At 42.1% G+C, this 19,789-nt stretch overlaps 1 protein-coding gene and 1 long non-coding RNA gene across 2 annotated transcripts; one reads left to right on the forward strand and one right to left on the reverse strand.

The window, feature by feature from the left end:
• The first annotated feature begins 1,832 nt into the window (after positions 1-1,832).
• Positions 1,833-18,894, forward strand: LOC139792789 (MARVEL domain-containing protein 3-like). Its single transcript, XM_071736600.1, has 4 exons — positions 1,833-2,225; positions 3,408-3,560; positions 7,028-7,197; positions 17,948-18,894. The coding sequence occupies exons 1-4, from the start codon at positions 1,969-1,971 to the stop codon at positions 18,652-18,654; spliced, it is 1,287 nt and encodes a 428-aa protein (XP_071592701.1). The 5' UTR covers positions 1,833-1,968; the 3' UTR covers positions 18,655-18,894.
• On the reverse strand, positions 11,254-17,002 carry LOC139792791 (uncharacterized). The gene is made up of 3 exons (XR_011724396.1): positions 16,920-17,002; positions 16,049-16,189; positions 11,254-12,830 (listed from the first exon to the last, which is right to left on the reverse strand). It is a non-coding gene; the product is annotated as an uncharacterized lncRNA (long non-coding RNA).
• Positions 18,895-19,789: the final 895 nt, after the last annotated feature.

The raw sequence follows: 19,789 nt of genomic DNA on the forward strand, positions 1-19,789 counted from the left end.
ACTGGTTCTTATGTCATATATAGGTAACTCCAGCAATCATTACCTCGATGCTTTGTGTTACCTTTACGAGCTCCCAGGAAAAATCCCTTTGGTCACATAGTTAAGTTTTTAATGTAGATATCACCATGTAATTCTGGGTTGGTTGCAACTCTGTTATTTCAACTGCCTGGTTCCATAATGGTTTTTTAAACACTTGCCCATCAGCTTTGCTGAATTTTACCCCGTCCATAACTGTATCCCTTCAGTTTCACCCAGTCTGCCATTAAACCAAAATGGCCACACCTAACCCTTACAGCCCAGAGAGAAATTCTTTAACAAAACTACTATTACACTGTGGCTGTCAAGGTACTTTCACACTTCAGCCACCCTCAAAGAATTCTGTTTCCAGCCATCCCTCCTTGCAATTTTTCTACTGTTTGTATGAAACCTGCTGACCTGAAGGGACCTGTAATTCCTCATGCCCCCCATCAAGAGCAGACATCCTCTGCTGGATGCAAGTGAAGAAGGTTTTTCCCAAATGTCTATCATCTAGACAGGAGAACAGAATTCATGCATACACCCTGGTTTCTTCAGGGTGAAACCTGCTGAACTAGCCTAGACTACCTTTAATTAGAAACAGAATTAGAAATAAACAGAACTATGAAGTAGTAAAACACTCCTGCTGTTAGATTGCCTTTGCTAGCAGGATGACAGCCCCAAACTGAGAAGGCGTAGCGACTAACTGATGGGTAGCTGTGTCTCCAACTACAACTTCATGTTAAGGCTTCAGTTACATTCACCACTCACTGCTGCCAAGAGGTAGCCTTCTCCCCCCATCCCTCCCCCAGTTTCTTCCCTTTGGGACACATGCTTCTGCCAAGTCCTTGCTCCAGCGCACATTTGATTGCAGCACAAAGCCAATTCAACTCACTAAAACAGCAGAAAGTAAATTGGTTTTGGCTGGAAAGCGGGCTGAATTGGCTTACGACGTGATTAAAAGAGCACTAGGGTTGGTGCAAGACAGAAGATGAACTGCACAGCTGAAATCAGGCACAGCAGAAGAGGTCTAGGGAAGGTGGGAATGGCGAACAGCAAGAGAAGCTGTTAACACAGCTCAACCAGGGCAGGGAATCACAGTCTTACTGTGCTCCAGCAATTTACAAAAGCTTTGTCTTTACCGTTCTGTTCCTGTAGCTATCTCCTCATTTCAGCAGCTCCTGTGATACCCACAGGTTACTTGGAGGGGATTTGGGATTTAGCCCTGGCTTAGGACTGCGCTAACAGTAGCATATCTTAAACCCAAATTCAAGAAGCACTGGTACCCCAAGCATGCTGCTGTTTAAGCCCCGAGAAGTAAAGGGATTTTTCCGGTCCCAGTTCTTGTGCAAGGGTGGCACCACGGCCTGGGAAAGCTTTCCAAGGCTCAAGATTAGCCAGGCACAGCACCATGTTAACACCACCATCCTGCTGCTCAGGATTGTTTTTGTGTCCAGCACTGCCCAACAAACAAGTCACTCACTGCTGGGCCAATTCTTGGGCCTGCTACAAAAATAGGTGTATCCCAACAGGAAGCATCCTGAGTGGACTACTGTGTTGTTGTTCTGTAAGGGAAACAGCCCAGGCTGGCAGTGAGGAGATGAAGCTCCTGAAGATCCATCACCGGGAGGGATTTCGGCAGAGCAACAAGCAATGAAACTGCACACGTTCATATGGTCAGTTATCCAGACTGCAGCTTTACACCAGAGGAGATTTTAGCTGCTTACCTCCCTTTTCCACCCGAGTAAGGTAACAGCACCTGTCCTCACTGCCTGCTCCCTGGGGACACATTTCCCTCATTTTCTTTTTGCCTTCTTTCCTCCGTACATCTCATACAGCAGGGCTTCCCACCTGAGAGAAAAACAAACGGCAGCCAGTGGGATCCTTTAAGTTTCACTTTATTAACCTTCAAGTTTTATATCCTCTCCCCAGATTCCCCCTCAGCACCACGGCATGCAGGGACCCCATTTTATTAAATTCATCAAAACCCCAGGTTGTCCCAGGCTCCCAGACACCAGCCGAACATGCAGCCAGTACCCCTTCCCAACCCCATCGCAGCCATCACCCCCGGGAAGGAGAGGCCTTAACCCCGCCGACCAGGGCCGCACCTGCGCCGGGGACGGGACCGTCCCGCCACGGGAGGGCGGGACCGGGACCGGCCGCTCCCGGGAACTGGTGCGGGGCGGGCTGAAGCTCGGTGCTTCCCTCAGGTGAGGGGCGGCCGGGGGCCGCAGAGGCTCGGGGTGTCCTCATAGGAAGGGGGCGGAGGGGAGGCGGGGGCCGCTGCTGGGCCCCCGGGTGGATTGCGAAGGGCGCAGCCCTTGCCCCAGCCCGGGCCGGGCCTGCGGAAGCGGCCGGAGCTCTGCGGGCAAAGGGCTGCTGTGGGCGGGCCTCGGGCACGGCCCCGCCGGCGGGGTCAGTCGCAGGGGCTGGAAGGGATTTGGGATTCGCGGGTGTGGGGCACAGGGGAACGGAACCGGAGAGCGTCCCGGGGGAAAGGTGCGGGGCTGCTTCATGATAAATGGTTTCTGCCCGGAGCAGAGGAGCCGAGCTCCCCCCCGGGGAGGCACTGTCTCCTTGTTAGCTTTAAACAAATGGAATATGATTTATTTCTTTAATGACACCTGAAGGGGATGGAAGACAAGTCCTTACGCTAGTCCTCAGCTTAGTCAGTCACTATTAAATTGACCGCAGGCACCGCTGCAAGAATGCTGGAAGGCTGTGGTGAAAGCAAACGAGAATAAAGATTACTTAGGTGCTTAAACTGTGTGTATCCATGTTTTGCAGATTCAGGCTTAAATTTATTGCATTTGAAAGGGTGAAGAGGCTTTCAGGAAATAACACCTCTGTAACACGTAATACCAAATTACCCAGGATGTATCTTCCTGCAAACTTATTTTTGGCCCAACGTGTTTATCCAGATCCCAAGTGATGCTTGGCACTGCCTCTCTTTACACCCGTGGGTGCCCTCAGACTTTACAGGACAGAGGCCACTGCCTGTGTTTCCAGCAGCTGTGTGCACCCTCATGCCATGCACTGGTGTTTGCTGGGTTTAATATTTATGAAAGAGGCAATGCTAGAGAAGATTTGTGCCCTTAGTGGACACCATGCCTTGTCCTTGCAGCAAAAGTAGGAGAGTGAGAGCAGATGTAAAAAGGCCAAGTGGGATAAAATGTTGAATACAGAAACATTTCGGTTACTTGAGAAATAGGAAAATGGGAAGAAAAACTTCATTGTTTACTGATGTTACTTACTTGTAGTTTAAAAGGGTTTACTTGCATTTTAAGGAAGCCTGTTCTGTCTTGAATTGGCATGAAATGGATGTGATTGCTGGTCAATGAATAACTTTAAGCAGAGCTATAAAGTGAAACAGTTTTACTTCTCTTGCTCAGGAAGTTACTTTACAAAGAAGGAATACATGCCAGGAACAAGATGTCTCATGCAGGGCGATACCAAGATAAAAAATACAGACACCATCAGAATCATGGATCTGATAGATACAAGCAAGACAGAAGACCAAGAAAACCATTCTCATACAATGGAAGGTATGTCTTTATCACCTTAAAGATACATCACAGCAGGTCTGTGTTGTCTGTCATCTTTTGTATTTGCTTTTAAATACTTTTATGTTTCAATAGTAGAGAAAGCATTTGATCAGCCTTGAAATAGTGAAGTGTGAGTGTGCCACACCCAGAATCAGGGAGCTTATAAACGCTTAAAAATTTTAAATAATTTCTAACCTTCTTTGTACTGAAAGGGGAGAAAGATAGGCTGTGTGACGCAGGCAGAGCTGTGGAATTCATGGGCTTATCTGGATCAAGTTGGGTCACAAATAGGTGAAGTGTGCTAGTACAGCACACACATAGTTCATGAAGAGGCTGGTCAGCAGGTGACAGCAAGCCAAGGCTTGCCAAACATACATTGCTTAAATGAGAATGTTACATGACTGAGACAAACACAAGGACTTCCTGAACTCTCAGGCTGCTCTAGTTAAGCTGTAAACAAGCTCATATCTATCTGAAACAAAATTAATTTCACAGTCAACAGCAGTCACAGTCAGCAAATGAGTAGTTGTTGAAGTTGTCTAACACAGTTTGCTGCACTTGATAGTGAGTCAGAACCTATCAGCAGAGTAAGCAAATCAACTAACAGAAGGTTTGGAGTGACAAATAAACTTAAGCTATTAAACTCCTTCATCCTGGCTAACCTACAGCATATTGTAAGTGAGCTTAGGTTTTTTTCCTTTTAGTGTATGCCAGTGACTGCATTTTAAGAGAGAGATCTGTAGCAATAAACAACACAGGCAAATGGGCAATGACAGTAAGGTGCTCTTCATTCCTGGTGTGTCTCTGGAGGCATTATTGTAGGGCAATTTAAGAATAGAGGCAAAGAGAGAAAGAAAAATGTAACTAGAGATTTGAAAAGCTGAAGTACTGCAATACTACATGATAATATGCATTTTAGCAAGAAAACCAGGTTGAGAATAAAAGCAGTAGTGGAAAGCACTGTGTGAACCAGAAGAACTACTTATGGCTAAGTATGAAATATTTGAATGGTGGTATTCCTATTATTTTATAATTGATTATGTTATAAAAATAGCTAGTGAATTTTTCTTATGTCCCTCTCAAATCATTAAAATCAGAGAGAAATGAGAAGAAAGGTCAGCCTAAGAATCATCCTGAGAAGTTAAATGACTCAAAAGTGGAGATCAGAAGGGGTTGTAGTTAAATTATCTTGAACATATTAGCTGTTAGAGCAGAAAATGCCAGTATTTTATTAATTTCACTGTTGATGTTGAAAGAAAGGAAAAAAGGAGTTGGATTTTTGTTTTTTCAAATACAGCATAATAAAAGTGATGTGTGAAAAGATAGCTATAAGTTAAACCACCACTTCATAGTAAAGCACTTTCCTGGACTTCTTGTTTTTGCTGTTAGGTTGAAATGACTGGACACATAGACTGAAAATTGGTGGAAGGACTGTAAAGGCCAATAAACCACCCCAGTATCCGCTGGGGATAGGGGGATAGAGGAAGGGAAGTGGCAGCTACAGATCTTTAATAGCCATAGGGATAATTCTTAAGAGTCAAGCCAAGAATCTGGGGGGCACCAGCCCTCACTTAAACTGATCAAAACACTTTTCCATCAGTTCTTTTTACAGAATTTGGCTTAACTTAACAGCATTCTCCCTGCTTAACTTTCACAACAAAACCAGCTGCTTTTGTAAGGAAATTTCAGTATTTTGCTGAAGATTTAGGCTGCTGGACCACAAAACCTCGAGATACTGTAAGGAAATAGATGGGAAGAATTTAATGGAAAATGTAATTCAGGTTCCTACTGTTTTCATCCCTTAGAAGCAAGACTTTCTAGCTAGAGCATTTCTCTTTCCAAATGCATTTCTGCCTGAAATACCTATAGCAAACTTTCTGTCATTGCTGCAGAGAAGAAGTTGTGTTATATTGAACTGGAAAGTCCTGAAGGAAAACAGGAGTAAAGGTGGACAGAATAGGCCACTGTGAGAAAAAAAGCATCTAAAAGAAAGTTCTGGGAGTTGTTTTTTTATTTTTTTCCTAGTTGTAATCTGTGTAATCTGTTGCTGAACATTAGTGGTTTTTTGTTTTGGTTTTGGGTTTGTTTTGTTTTGTTTTCTGGCAAGTAGCAGGATACAATAGAGAAGCAGCTGCATCAGAAGTACCAAAGGGATTGCTTTCAAGTTAACTGAAAGTCTTATAAATCACACAGCTTATTTAATTTATGTGACACAGCTGCACAGGATGCTTTGGTAGTTGCACAAGACACAGGACAAAGGTCAGAAAAATCAGAAATGTTTCAGCCAAATAGAGCTGTTGGCAACTACACGCAGAGATGTTAGGATTGGTCTTGTTATTGAATGTCTTAATTAAAATGTAAAAACTACAAAGCACATGATTTAATGTGGATGAATGAGATAAAATTTGTAGCTGAATCTGGAATTGGTTGAAGATAAACCTTATTGAAGTGCAGTGATATTAGGAAACAAAAGTACAGTTGAAAATGCTGATCTCTGGATAAGAAATTCAAGATAAAAACTGAATAGGAGGAAGACTTTTAAGAATAATAATGCTGAAAGAGACTTAAAATACCCTTTAAGAACACAATCATCCAGCTGTGTCTTGAAATAGGCAAGTTCCAAGTCTCCTTCAGATGAGGGAGAACATTTAGATTAGACCAGACACTTACAAATCAATTTATGGCCAATGTTTCTTTTAACCCAAGTGCTAACTCAGCTAAAAAAGGCCAAATTGCACTTTTCCCATAGAATAATGTAAATTTCACCAACATTTAAAACATAAGGTTTCAAATTGGAGCTGTATGTCGTTGCAGCAAAGTGGACAATTTTGTTTTGAAGTATACAAATGAAGAGTCTAATTGAAGACATGAGAAATTGATATTTTTTTTTAGGTCAGTTTTAGATTCCTCCTCAAATATCATCAAAGATATACCAAAACAACACTAAACAAACAAAAGATTAAAATAGGCAAGGTTTTGCCCATTTTGTTTCTTATAACAGCTTTCATTCTTTCAAAAGGCATCTTCGTGAGTCATGGTAAATGGAAGCACAAACTTGACAAAAAGCTTACCCATGAAATAGTTGTGCTACTTTACACATTCATCATGTGAAAATATTTCTCTGGGTATCTGTAAAATAGATAAAAATGTTTGGTTTTCACAAAAAAGCTGTTACTCATCTTTATGCAAATAGGAGCTCTCCCCACTCATTCCTCCTTGCTGCCTTTTACATGTAACATAAACAGGTCAGGCAGTCTACTCAGTTTTCCCAAATAATAACAATCAAGTGCAGATATCCTTGTGAGCATGGATTTATGGAAGTATTTGGAATATTTGCTTTCCAAAAAAAAAAAAAAATTCAGGTACCTATGAAGACACTAACAGGGGTGTCTGACAGTTTCTCATGTTTAGTGTTCAGGAGAGAGCATCATCTAATTATTATACATTAATTGTTTACTCCATTGTAGACCAACAGAAGACAGCCAAGGTGTCCAGCACTCAAGGATGTCCACTGTTTGCTCAGACCTTTACTCTAAAACCTCAGGAGCAGCACAGGAATATTTTGGCCCACCACCAGAATGTTATCCTCCCAAGGAAACCTTCTCAATGAAGTGTTCAAAGGTATGCACAACAAGAGGTATGTGAGATTCTTGTTGCCTGGTGTTCACTCCCTCCAAGGACTTGTCTTGGTTTCAGTTTCTGCATTTAGAAGCTGATCAAAGTAAAGCTAGGGAAATATTCAAACAAACAAACAAAACCAAACTGAGAAACTTAAAGTTAACAAAGGGCATAAATGTGGGTTTCTTGCACATTTTAAGCATATAAGGGCAAAATATAATTTATAGAGATACTTAGATACCTGTATATCTCCAGATATACATACAGAGCATCAGGGTAGGTCATGTGTGTAATCACTCAGGTGTAGCAAGAGTTAACCTCTGGGATTTAGGAATAAAATAGATACATTCATCTGTAGGCAATTTAAAGATAGATGTTGAAGCTTTGAAGCTAGTTTATTTCTGACACATTCTTCTCAGACTTTTTATCAACTCTGGCTTTAATCCAGTCATCACTGATGTATCTTCATAAAGCAATACTGTGGGAGACAAAACATGAATCCAGTACAACAGCTCTTGAGAAATAACTTGTTTTTTCATAGCTAGAAAGTGACTACAACAAGAAGAGAAATGAGCATTAATGTAGGAGTAAATCAGCCTTAACATTTAGTAAACTTGTTCCCATAAACTGAAAAAGAAACCGTGCTAACATGTTCATTACTCCTCTAAGGGTTTCCCTCTCCCAGGACAACGAGTTTTCTCACCTTGTTTGTAGGGAGTTGAAAGTCCATAGCAGTCTGAGTTGGAAATTGCAGCTGGGTTCAAAGTTTCTGGCCAAAGTCTATGAACTGGTTGTTTCCTCTTAGCCTTTTTCTTTTTTTAAGCACCTTTGAGAGGATTGTTGCTTGTATCTCACAGGCGCTTGTGCCATTTAAGGGCACTACCACTTGGATTGCCTTTCTTCATATATCTGCTAATTCTTTCAAATTACTTCCCTTCTAACAAACTCTTGCCACTTACCTGCAGGTCTACTTTCAATATGTTTTTTTTCATAGGGATGTCACACTTGTGGATCTGCAGATTACAGATTCAAAAGGCAATTGAAATGCACAAGTTTGGCACTTTCTGTTTCAGTCGTAGTGAAGGAGACTTAAGGTGCAGTTTACAGACTGGTGTAAAGTTATGTGAATAATTATATGGGAATAGGAAATAAAGTGTTCTTGACAAAGACAAATCTTTCATCAACTAAGATGCATGTAATAACTGTTTCTTTCAACTTATGCACAATAGTGTGTGCCATTTCAAGCAGAACATGTTGAAGATGACAGGTTTTGGCCTGGGGGATGCTTAGAGATGAAATTCTTTCAGAAGGAAACATTCAACTAATTTTTCATACTGCACCTAAAATGTATTTAGTTCTCTTTTCTGTATAGAAAAACTAAATTAGTAATCATATTTACTTTTTAAAGGACACCCTTTAAAAGCACCTCCCTGGGGTCATTTTCGAAAATATAACCAGATTCAGTGCTTTTGGTTACCAGAGGGAATGAGAAGTGTTCAAGGTTGGCTGCCATGCTGCTTCATTCACCTTAGAGCAAAATCTGAGTTGAACACAAGACTGAACTGCTGATCTTAAATTGGTCACAGATATTTGCTACTTTACCTTGAAAACTTTTAATTTTCTTTTTAGCATGTATATTGGTGTGGAAGATTAGCATGTATATTGATGGACCGATTCAATTCCAGGATAATGCTTCCTGTTTTGGTTAAACACTGAAAGTAAACTGAGTTTCTGCAGGATGCAACTTGGGAAATGCTTGCATGTCTGCCTTGTATAGAATTGTACTGTTCTGAGCTACAAAACTTTTTATTATTATTATTATTAAAATTCTTCAACCCACTTGGCATTTAAGGGAGGCAGCACTAAAAAGGTTAGAAAACAGTTTGTGGGGGAGCAAGTATAATTGAATCCCTGTTCTTTGCTGCCATTAATGGTTTAAAAAGGCACTATGGATAGTGTCAGATTTCCTAGCATATAGTAGGCAATCATGCCTTCAGCCTGCATTATAACATCCACAATTGTTAAACACTTCAAACCAATTTCCTCTCAGAAAAAGACAGCATTATGCTTTGTAACAACAAGAAAAGTCTCCAATTTCAGACATAGCCAGGAGGAAATATCAAAATGAATTTATTTGGAAGAGGAAATAGAATTAGGGAGTAACAATGGCTTTCTTCAGGATATACTTATGCATTAACAAGCCAGCATTAATTCAAATGTAAACGTCTATAAGCTTTTGTTTTTAAAAAGCACAGTCCAACTTTTTTCCTGTAGCTATGCATGCTGGCAAATACTCATAAAACTGGAAAAAATACTGAGATGATAAGTCACCCTAAACACAGGGTTGCCACTAATAGACACTTGCTTTGAGTTATGCCATTGTTCATAACCATTATACTGCTGCTGTTATGTCCTGATACCATTCTTGAGTCACACATAGGAGCAGGAGGGGAAAAATATTTTGCAGAGCACTTTGATTCCTTCCAGTGCTGTGAAAATGTTGGGGGAGAATAGTGGTCTGCAAAAGGCATTGGACTGAAGTAAAAGACCTTCTTTAGCTTCACTGCCACTGAAGGGTCATTAAAGGTGCATAATGCAGGTAACTCTGTGGATTAAAACAAGCATTTGACAAGTATGTTCAGCAACAGATTGGATCTTTAAATCAGTGGTCAGCAGGATACTTATATTTCTGTAGAACACTCAATAGGATTAGAGATGTTTCTATTTTGTAGTCCCCATTTTTACATTCTGCCTTTGCAGTCTGCCATGCTTGGGTGCTTCAAACTGTGCTCAAAACTGTCATATGCTGTTCCCGGGGCAGTTAATTTCAATATATTTCTGCTGAAAGAAGGGAACACCAAGGTCTCCTCTAGTCCTCTAGTCTAATTTGTAATTAGGTTGCTTCCCTCTCCCATCAAAGTGTATTTTAAATACAATTTATCTAACAGACTGAATATAGCATCAAGGTTTTTTAATATTGTAATTGTAAAGACAGAGGATATTAGTGGGAATTGGACAGAGCTGTACAGATTAAAATATTCCCAGTTATTCAAAATGCTTAATTGAAACTGCACAGTAACAATATACATTGACAAGATACATTGAGTTGCAGGTAGCCTTCTTTCTCCAAAGTTAAAAGTATGCCACTTAGAGGTATGTCCTGTTTGCTGTGAAACAGACATGAGCACTTAGCTCTATAAAAAAAAAAATGCAGGTGAGCTGCACTAGTTGCAGATGCCACATGTTACCTTTAGCAAACTGTTGCCCTGCCAACATATGGCACTTCATTCTGCCTATCTCTTTATATAAATTATTTTCATCTCTCTTTTGTCATTGTGCTAATGTGTACAGTATTGATTTTAGAGAGGAGAGAACTACAACTGAGAAGACTCATTTAAGCTGGCAGGGCAAGATCTTGGCAAAGTTACTGTTGGCTGTTAGGTTTGTGTTGGATTCTGCTCTGTGCTGCCCTACAGGGAGATCCTGGTTAAGTCTTCTTGCTATTGGTTTAAACAGGAGTTGCACTGTCTTTCCTGTAAGACCTCTGAGTTTCTCTTCCCCACATCTGACCCATATTCTGGGAGCCAACAAAAAAACCTCTTCTCTTTCAGAAGTGGTTCTCAAAGCTAATGGATACATCAGGCTGACTGCTGAACGCAGTTGTATTTCTTGAGCAGGTGATCTTGGCTCACCTAAAGGAGAAAAATCCAACCAGTCAGGAATGTTGCTGTCCAGGTGTGACAGCCCACTACTGGGACTGGGAATGAGAAGCTCAGGTTCACAGGTGCCTCTGACCTGACCTACCTTCGGCCAGACTATGATTATTTAAGGAGCAGTAACACCCCAATCTTTGTACTTCCTAAAGGCAGCTCAGTTTCAGTTCAAACAGAGGGAGTGGCTATGGAAAGTTGGCATAAGGAACAAGAGTATTTCATTGTTTTCTGAACTCTTTTTAAAAAACTCCTGGGGTTTTTTTGGGTTTGGTTTTTTGGTTTTTTTTTTTTTTGTTTTTTTTTTTTGGTTTTTTTTGGGGGGTTTTTTTTTGGTGGTTTTTTTTTTTTTTTTTGGTACTAAGATATTTGTTTACGACTTGAAAGAACTATGTGTACATTAGGAAGAAAAAGGCTGTTTCCTGAAATGCAGGACATGAAGTGACTGTGCAGAGACCTGCCAGTGCCACAAGTACATGTACAGACTTCTACGGACATTGTATTTAAATCAGTGCTGCCAAATGCTACCATTTAATGCAAGACCTTTCTCTTCTAACCCCCTCCAAAACTGTGGGAGATGACTCATACTTGGTTAACAGGAGAGAAATCAAGAACATGCTCAAAGTGATGCTTTAAGGAACTACTGGGAACAAATGAACCAGAGCTGTTGTTTCCAGGGAGGGGCTGGGTTGTACTGAAACTGAGTCTTGATGGGAAGTAAATCTTAGTGTTACACAGTGGTGGGAAACTGGAACAGGGTAGAGGCTGATGCAGTAGTTCTACAAATAAAGTCCACCCTTTCCTGTGAAAATTGGACAGCACTTTTAAGAAGATGGGAGAGTATTAAGCAGAAGGAATAGAGCAGGTAGGACAGTAGTTCTTTAAGGGAAGATGATACACAGAAAAAAGAGAACAATACATTTGGATCTGAGCACTCTGTGAACATAAGGCTTCTCCAAGTCATTAAAAACAAGGCTGGTCATTCTTTTGAGATTTCCTCATGGAGTGATTATCTTGTCTGAAGAGAGTTATTAAGACTTATTAAAAGATGTTAATTCTTCTTTCTAGAGAAAATACATAATTTAATTTTCCCATTTTTAACTATTTTTCCATCTATTTCCAGTAAGACGGATATCTCAAATGAGCATAAATATGTTGGGCACTTACAAGCCATTTAGATTCAGCTGGCTCAGAGTATGTAGCTCCCTTGGGTCCTTTGAAAAGCCAAGATTCTGTTAGTGTTACATTGCCTAACTCCTCTGTTTTAGGGTTGTGTTATGGGGTTCTTTTCTCCCTTTGAACATTACTCCATTAGGGAGATATTAGCACAACTCAGTGGAAGCAAAATCCCACCACTGGCTGAAGAACACAGAGCTACAAAAACAATGTTGGAGTGGAGGCTTGGAGGGGATTTACGTAAGGGGAAAAATACCATTAGCAAATGTTTAATACTTTGCATCCAGATATATTTTTAATTGCTACTGTTGTCTCCATTTTCTTGTTTAGTTCTCCTCCACTGTTTTGGTTCCTCCCCACTTCTGCCATATTTTTGTCCCCTTCCAAAAGCAGAACAAAAACCTAGTTTCCTTTTACATTTTCTGCCTCTTCTCCCTGTTCTATTCCTCTCACCACTGACTCAGTTTAGCAGAGAGGTGACTAAAGCTGCATACTGAGCTGTGCCTTTACTCTTTGGGGAATGCCATACCTCCAGTGGTGAGAGAACTTCAGCATCTGAGATCCTTTTCAGGACTGCTGCTTTTTTAAGTCGCTATATGTGGTCAAAACACTTGTCTTCTCCAGGAGTGACCCCTGAGGGGGTGTGACCAGGCACCTCTGACCTGTGTGGCTCCCAGCACTGCTGCCTCCCACAAAGTATCCGAGAAGGGCAGGCAGGCACCCCAGGGCTTCCAGCTGGATTCTGCTGGTCCCATTGGGATGTGGTCTGCAAAGGAAGCAGAGGGAGAAAGCAAGCCAGAATGGAGAGTGACAAACATAAAATATCTTAGGAGTACATTAACTCAAGAGGAGGAAGTGATACCAAAAGAGACAGGAGAAAAAGTCTGTGTGCAGTCAGCAGAGGAAGAAAGTTCCTTCTGTGCCAAGATGCCATAGAGGGAGGCACTTAAGAAAGTCTCCTCTATTAGTCAAGGCCTCACAGGGTCAGGAGACTTCAGCAGAAACAGTCAGAACTGAATGTCCTGCAGATTCCTTTATGTCAGTTGCAGAAAAATAGAAACAAACATGAGCACCATTTTAGTTTATGTACACACTGTGATTCTGACACCTGTGGCCATCCTGCCTCAGTGCCTGGATGAAAATGCCACTCTACAGCTTTCGACATGGGAGAATTGAGCACCCAGGTGAGTCACTGGGTACCATGCAATCAGCCACAGTGGTTTTATGAGGCAGAGCATGCAGATTTAACAGCTCACCTCACCTGAAAAGGGGAGTTTCTGGTCTTTCTTTTCTGGTCTTTCTCTGGTCCTGGCTGTGTTATTTTTCCTGCTAAACTCCTGCCAGCACGATTGCTCATCAGACACTCTGTGAGTCACTTCAAGTTGCTAAAGTTGCAGAAAAAAACAGCAGCACACAAGAAAGAGCTGAATTGTTTCCTGATATTTTAATTTATTAAAACAGCTCTTGGAAAGGACTGATGCTAGACTGGAGCTGTTAGTGGGAAGGGGAGAAAAATGGTGATTTCCCAGCCAAGGGTAGAAGCCATTAAAGTAAGGTCATCTGACTGTGGATCTGTACCCTGCCTGGCTGTTTTGCTGGACAGTTGAGCCCACCATTTGATAGAAGAAAAACCCATTGATTGATTAGTGGGTTAATACCAGGGTAACAGCCCAGCATGCAGGGAAAGAAAAAGGAATAGTGCATTAATGGTGTAAATGGGAAGGCTGCTATTTGTTACAAAAGGACACCTACCCACAGCAAAAAGACTGGATTCAAACAAACTTTAAAAATTATACGTTGATCTTACTGTCCATTGCAGAAGTAGATTTTATGGAATGAATTAAACTATTTTCTGGGAAGCTCCAGCAACACCCACTGTCTTTCAGATTGCAGCCATTCTCCTCACCCTCAGTGCTGAAAAGGAGTACTGGAAGGCAGCATGGGAAAGGAAATGGAAATCTGGGGGCCCAGGCTTGAGTCTCATCACATGCTCAGTATGGAGGGGATTAGTTTCCAAAGCCAAGTGTTCACTGTGGTAATTTTAATACAAATCAGTAAAAATTTAGGTAGATCCCAAGATTTTGAACTTGAGAAAGAAAAAAAAAAACAAAAACAAAAACCAGTGGAGTTCTGAGATTTTCAGACCTTCTGTCATTTTACACTCAAGTCTTGCAGTGTGTTAATTGTTGCATGGGATTAGGGAATAGTTGTAGATATAAGTAACTTACCCATAAGAAAACCTTTTAGCAGTCAAGTTTCTGCAGCTTTAATGCTAAGATGACATAGCTAAACCAGCATGTGAAAGCAGGACTGGCAGCACAGACTCAGAAGCATGGCTTTTAACTCAGCCCTTTCTGCCAGAAGTACACTGCTAGTATGTGTGTGTTACCATACCTTGACAGGGCTAAGATTCTAACCGTGTGTCCTTTTCCCCCATATTTCTCAAATGTATCTATCCTGCTAGACTAGCAGGATTTACGTATCAGCTTGTAACTCTCACAGATCAAGGTTGCATGAGGCTTTTGGGGAGCCCGGGTAAAGATCTGAACATATTTTATGGCTTAATATGTCCTTCAAAGCCCTGAGGATTGTACAAGGCATTAGGGATTTCCACTAATTGTCTGCTACTTTCACAAACCCTGCTGGCTCTCATCATAGGCCTGTAATTCACAGCTTCCTTCTACATGCTGTTTATCATTTTAGGATTTTCTTTAATACAGGAGGCTTTGTTACTGCCCTTTAAAAAAAAAAATTAATCCCTGTGATGCAAATAACTGGTAGAGTAACTGCTAATGACCCTCTCTCTATTGTTTAATTACTCTACAAAATTCTACAGCAGGTGTGTTTGAAAGCACTGCACAGGTACATACAAAACCTGTTCAACCTGAATGCCCTGTCTAAGGAATTTTTTACAAACATAACATTAAAGCATCTACCGCTGCAGTTAAAAACAGTTGACCTATATTGATCTTACTTGTTATTCCATGAGCAAAGGGACACATTCTGCCAGCCCTGCTGTGGTAACCAGCAAACAACTCAGTGAAGTTAAGGGGTTGCCTACAGAGTTTGTGTGAATGCATGTTTGGATGTTTTGGAGCTGTGTTGTTGAGGATTTGGGTTAGTTATCAGTGTGGAGAGGTTAGCAGCAGGTGCTGACTACTTTGACAAGAGAAAATTGCCTTTTCCAAAGCTCAGCAAGGTGACATACAGGAAAAGCTGATGGTGAGTAGGTCAGAGTGCCTCACCATTCATAGATGAAAAGGAAATTTTAAAGACAGCAGGAGAAGAAAGCTGACTGGTCATGAATTCTCAACTTCCAAGTTCCCAAACATATTTCAAATTTATGTTTCCCTTAATTAAATGGTCTTTCCTCCCTGTAAACTTGTAAGAACTGCTTCCTGATGGAGCATCTGTGAAATCAGTAGTCAACCCTCAAAAAGGGGAAGTGTCCTTCTGCATCCAACAACGTCAAGGGGCCCGGAGGACCTAAGGCAACTCCCTCTACTTGGAAGGCATATTGTACATGTTCAACTGAGCAGAAGAAAAATATCTGATCTAGTTCCAATGAATATCCTGTACAGCTATTACTCTTTCAAAATATTTTGGACAATCCCAGTAAAGTAATGATTCTGTATCTGCTAAAAGTGTTGAGTCTTTTGGATGCATTGTTTGAATTTGATACAAAGAGTTCCAGGTCCTGTCTCATGGACCAAATTTTAAATTTCCCTTTTTGTTTAGCTTCACAAATATTTTCTTTGAACTATTATGCCTGCTTCACCTAATTCTTCTTAGCATATGAAATCTGTATCCATTTGTGTATGTGTATAGATATAGATATATAGATATAGATATAGATATACATGCAAACTGAAACATGTGGAGCCTCAGACAGGCAGTTCCCAGGTATCACACCATGATCACTGCTCCATTTTGTGCTTCTGGGATGGTTTGTAAGGCCATGATGTGAATGAGCTCAGTACCTACCTACATCTGCACAAGCAGAAGTGAGGGGTCCAGTCTGGGAACAGGAACTCCTGAAGTAGCCAAAGGCCCATGTCAATCCATTGTAACCATCTTCCTGGGAAGAGCAAGCACCAGCAGGAAGGCACTCAGTACCTCAGCTCTCTCTGGAGGGAATAAGAAGGGGCAGAATGGGAATATCAGATAATCCTTCATGGTGGCTGTCACTGGCTTTCTTCAGTTGGAATCATCTGGCAACACAAGAGAGGAATTTAATTCCCTTGCGTGCTGCTTAGCCCCTTCTTTTCAAGCCCATGGAGCCTTGACAGCAACTGAGCCATTCCTCAAGAGGAAGATGCCATGTTGATCAATGTTAGCAGCATAAAATGAAAGTCTGCATGCAAACCACAGATCCTGCCTCACTTTAAAGACAAATATAGGGGACTGCTTCATCAAACATCTTTTGTTCTTGGCTGTCAGACTGCAATGGAATAATAAGATTCACATTCTGTAATTAAGTTCATAACTTGAGGAGCAACAAGCGTGATACATAGGGGTTTTCAGTTCCCAAATAGGCAACTCCAGCTATGCTACACTTCAATATATCTGTCATGTTTCCTAATCTTAGTCTGACCCCTAGTGAGCTGTCGTAGAATAATCAGATTTATCTAACATGCTGCACCTTCCAGAGAGGCAACTGCTTCTACACAAAAAGAGTGCTTTTTCCTTTTTTTTTTTTTTTTTTTTTTTTTTTTTTGCCTTAAAAGACCTTGGTTACCTTTATGAGTAATATAGCATAAGAAAAAGAAAATGTTGGTTCAGAAGTCATATGGCTTTCTTTGGAAGGCAGGGGTGTGGAAGAGAACACACAAGCCAGTAAATTCATTTAACTTACCTCCACATCAAGGTGATTTGGGCCTCTTTTCCCTTCTCCTATTTTGTGCAAACTGCTTCAGATTTATTAGATGATCTTTATCTCTGAAGCACATGAAATAGACATTGCATCTGGTTAGATAATAAGTTTAAATTAACAAACACTTAGACAAAAAAGAGAGTGTAAGTTAAAGCAGTAAGCATATTTTAGAGGTCCTAAATAACCTGCACAATTTTTTAAGCCATTAGAAGCTTCTAGGTTTTTGTCAGCTATAACCTCAGCTTTTTGTTCATACTGGATATTTCTTGCTCAGTGTGTTTATGCCAAGTAGTTACAGGCCAAAATACAATCGCAGAGTGCTTGCCTTGGCAATAACACAAGCACAGTAAAATTTTTATGGATTTCTTTCCCCGCATGAAGATCCATTTATCAAGCACACTGACAAATTAAAAAAAGTAATTTGCCCAACATCTGAAATATACCCACGAGAGCTTGCACCTTTTTTTTTTTTTTTTTTAAAGCAGCTGTCTGCTGTAGCTGAGAGGGTTATCTCAGCTTTCCTGCTTTTCCTCAGCCTGGAGAAGAGGAGGCTCAGAGGAGACCTCATCACTCTCTACAACTCCCTGAAAGGAGGGGGTAGCCAGGGGGGGTTGGTCTCTTTTCCCAGGCAACTCTCAGCAAGACAAGAGGGCACGGTCTCAAGTTGTGCCAGGGGAGGTTTAGGTTGGACATTAGAAAGAATTTCTTTACTGAGAGGGTGATCAGACATTGGAATGGGCTGCCCAGGGAAGTGGTGGATTCTCCATCCCTGGAGATATTTAAAAAGAGACTGGATGTGGCACTCAGTGCCATGGTCTGGTAACTGCAGCGGGAGTGGATCAAGGGTTGGACTTGATGATCTCTGAGGTCCCTTCCAACCCAGCCAATTCTATGGTTCTATGATTCTCAGCAGTGTTCTCTGTCTATGATGGTCTGGGTTTACTTTTGTCACTCTCAGTTTGCACAAGATGTGGTTTTCACACCTATTCCCATCTTTCTGCTCTTTGCAGGCATTCTGAAGTTTGTGGAAATCACAGTTAACCTCCTGGTGCTGATCTGCGTGGCCTCTGCCCAAGCTTCTGTTGCAGGCTTCACCTCCTTTGGCGGCTTCGGCACTGGATCCTTCAGCCTGGATTCAGCCTATATCCCCTTTGAGGGCACGGAGCTCCAGGAGGTGAGGGATCTGGACATGCAGTTCACTCAGATGAGGGCCCCTTGTGTGTACGGTGGAGTCGCCTTCAGCTTAACAGCGGCAGCGCTGACCCTCGTCTTCCTGGTCGTGGGGGCAAAACCCATCCAGCAGCTCCGGACGGGGCCGCTGGCAGGAGAATGTGCCTTCAACCTGCTGGCAGGCACGGCCTACACCGTGGCAGTCGGCCTCTACCTGCATTTTGTCAGCCAGGTCAACTCCACAGAAGTTTGCCGGAGGCGCGAGAGGCTCTACGCACGCCGGGGTTACACCTCCATGGGCTGCGTGGTCCAGGGCGGGGACGCGGCTGTCGGCCTTTTTGGTGTTGTTGCTGCCTGTTTGTACTTTGCCAGCTTTGTGGTCTGCATCCGTGCTATCCGAACTGTCCGAGCCTTCCAGAGCCACGTGGCTGAGACTCAGCACACCCCCAAAAGCAGCATTAGAGACAGAAGCATCAGAAACCACCGTGTCGTCCGCAGGGCCTCTGAAAATTCCCAGAGCGTCCAGGCTCTTGCTACATTGGTGTGAAGTCAGCTCTGGGACTCTCCCAGGAAGCTGGAGTTGCAGCAAGTGATGGGCACTGGGCACTGCATACTAAACAGGTAGCCAGCCCACAGTGTGTTGTCCTGCCAGGTACTGCAGTGTGTACTCACCAAATGTAACAATACTGATGTAACATATTGTAATAAATAACATATAACATGTTGTAATGTAATAACATTTATAACCTGGTGTAATAAAATTGACCTTGAGCGGATGTTTCAACAAGGATTTCTGCGTCAGTCTCTGCAGCCGGACTCCTGCATTTGAAGTGTGTTTGATAATGCTTTCATCCTGCACAGAACAAATCCAAACAGCAGTGAGCTGTTAACAGGCTGCAGCCACAGTGCTGCCGAACTTGCGCTAACAACCGCTTCCTTTCCTCTCTCCTGTGGCATCAGGAATTGATGCCCAGCCAGGATGGGCAGCCTTCAGCAGATCCTGTGCCCATCAGTGCATCCTAGTGCCTCACCACACAGCTCACAGAGCAGAGGATGCTCGATTGCTTTTCTGAATCACAGCCAAAGCTACACTTGTGACCTGTTTCGCTTGGGCTACTGAAGCATTTTCTCTTTTAAGTCACGGGGGTTGACGTATGCTGATCATGTGTCCCTGTGGAATGCTGCTGGGAGGAACTAGCTGCAGTCTCAAAGGCAGAGTTTGGGACCTCCTCCACTTCCCTACTACATTTTCCCCATCTCACTGAGTGCAGATCAGAACCTGAGAGGCAACGACACACTGTTCAGCTATCAGCTTCAGGAACACATCTCTTGCTTCCATAACCATCTCAACAAGGTTTGGTTTGCTGACTCCACAGCCAGTGGTGGGCAGAGCCTGAGTGGTGGACACGCTGGCTGCCTTGGAGTTTTTCATGGGAATGCTGTAACAACGCCAGAAAGTACATGCATCCTTCCATATCTAAACACGCAAAGCATGAGTGAACAGCAGTAATTGTGTGCCCCCGGGGTTGAGGAAATAAATTTAAAAGAACATCTTTCAAGAGTCCTTTTTTTTGAGACAGATGAACTAGATCACTGGTCTTCATAGATAAGAAAGCGAGAAAAAAAGGCTCTTCTTGAAGTACATAAGATTTGTCAGCTTGAGAGCAGGCAATTTTGATTGT

Source organism: Heliangelus exortis, chromosome 2, assembly GCF_036169615.1.
Source record: "Heliangelus exortis chromosome 2, bHelExo1.hap1, whole genome shotgun sequence".
NCBI lineage: Eukaryota > Metazoa > Chordata > Aves > Apodiformes > Trochilidae > Heliangelus > Heliangelus exortis.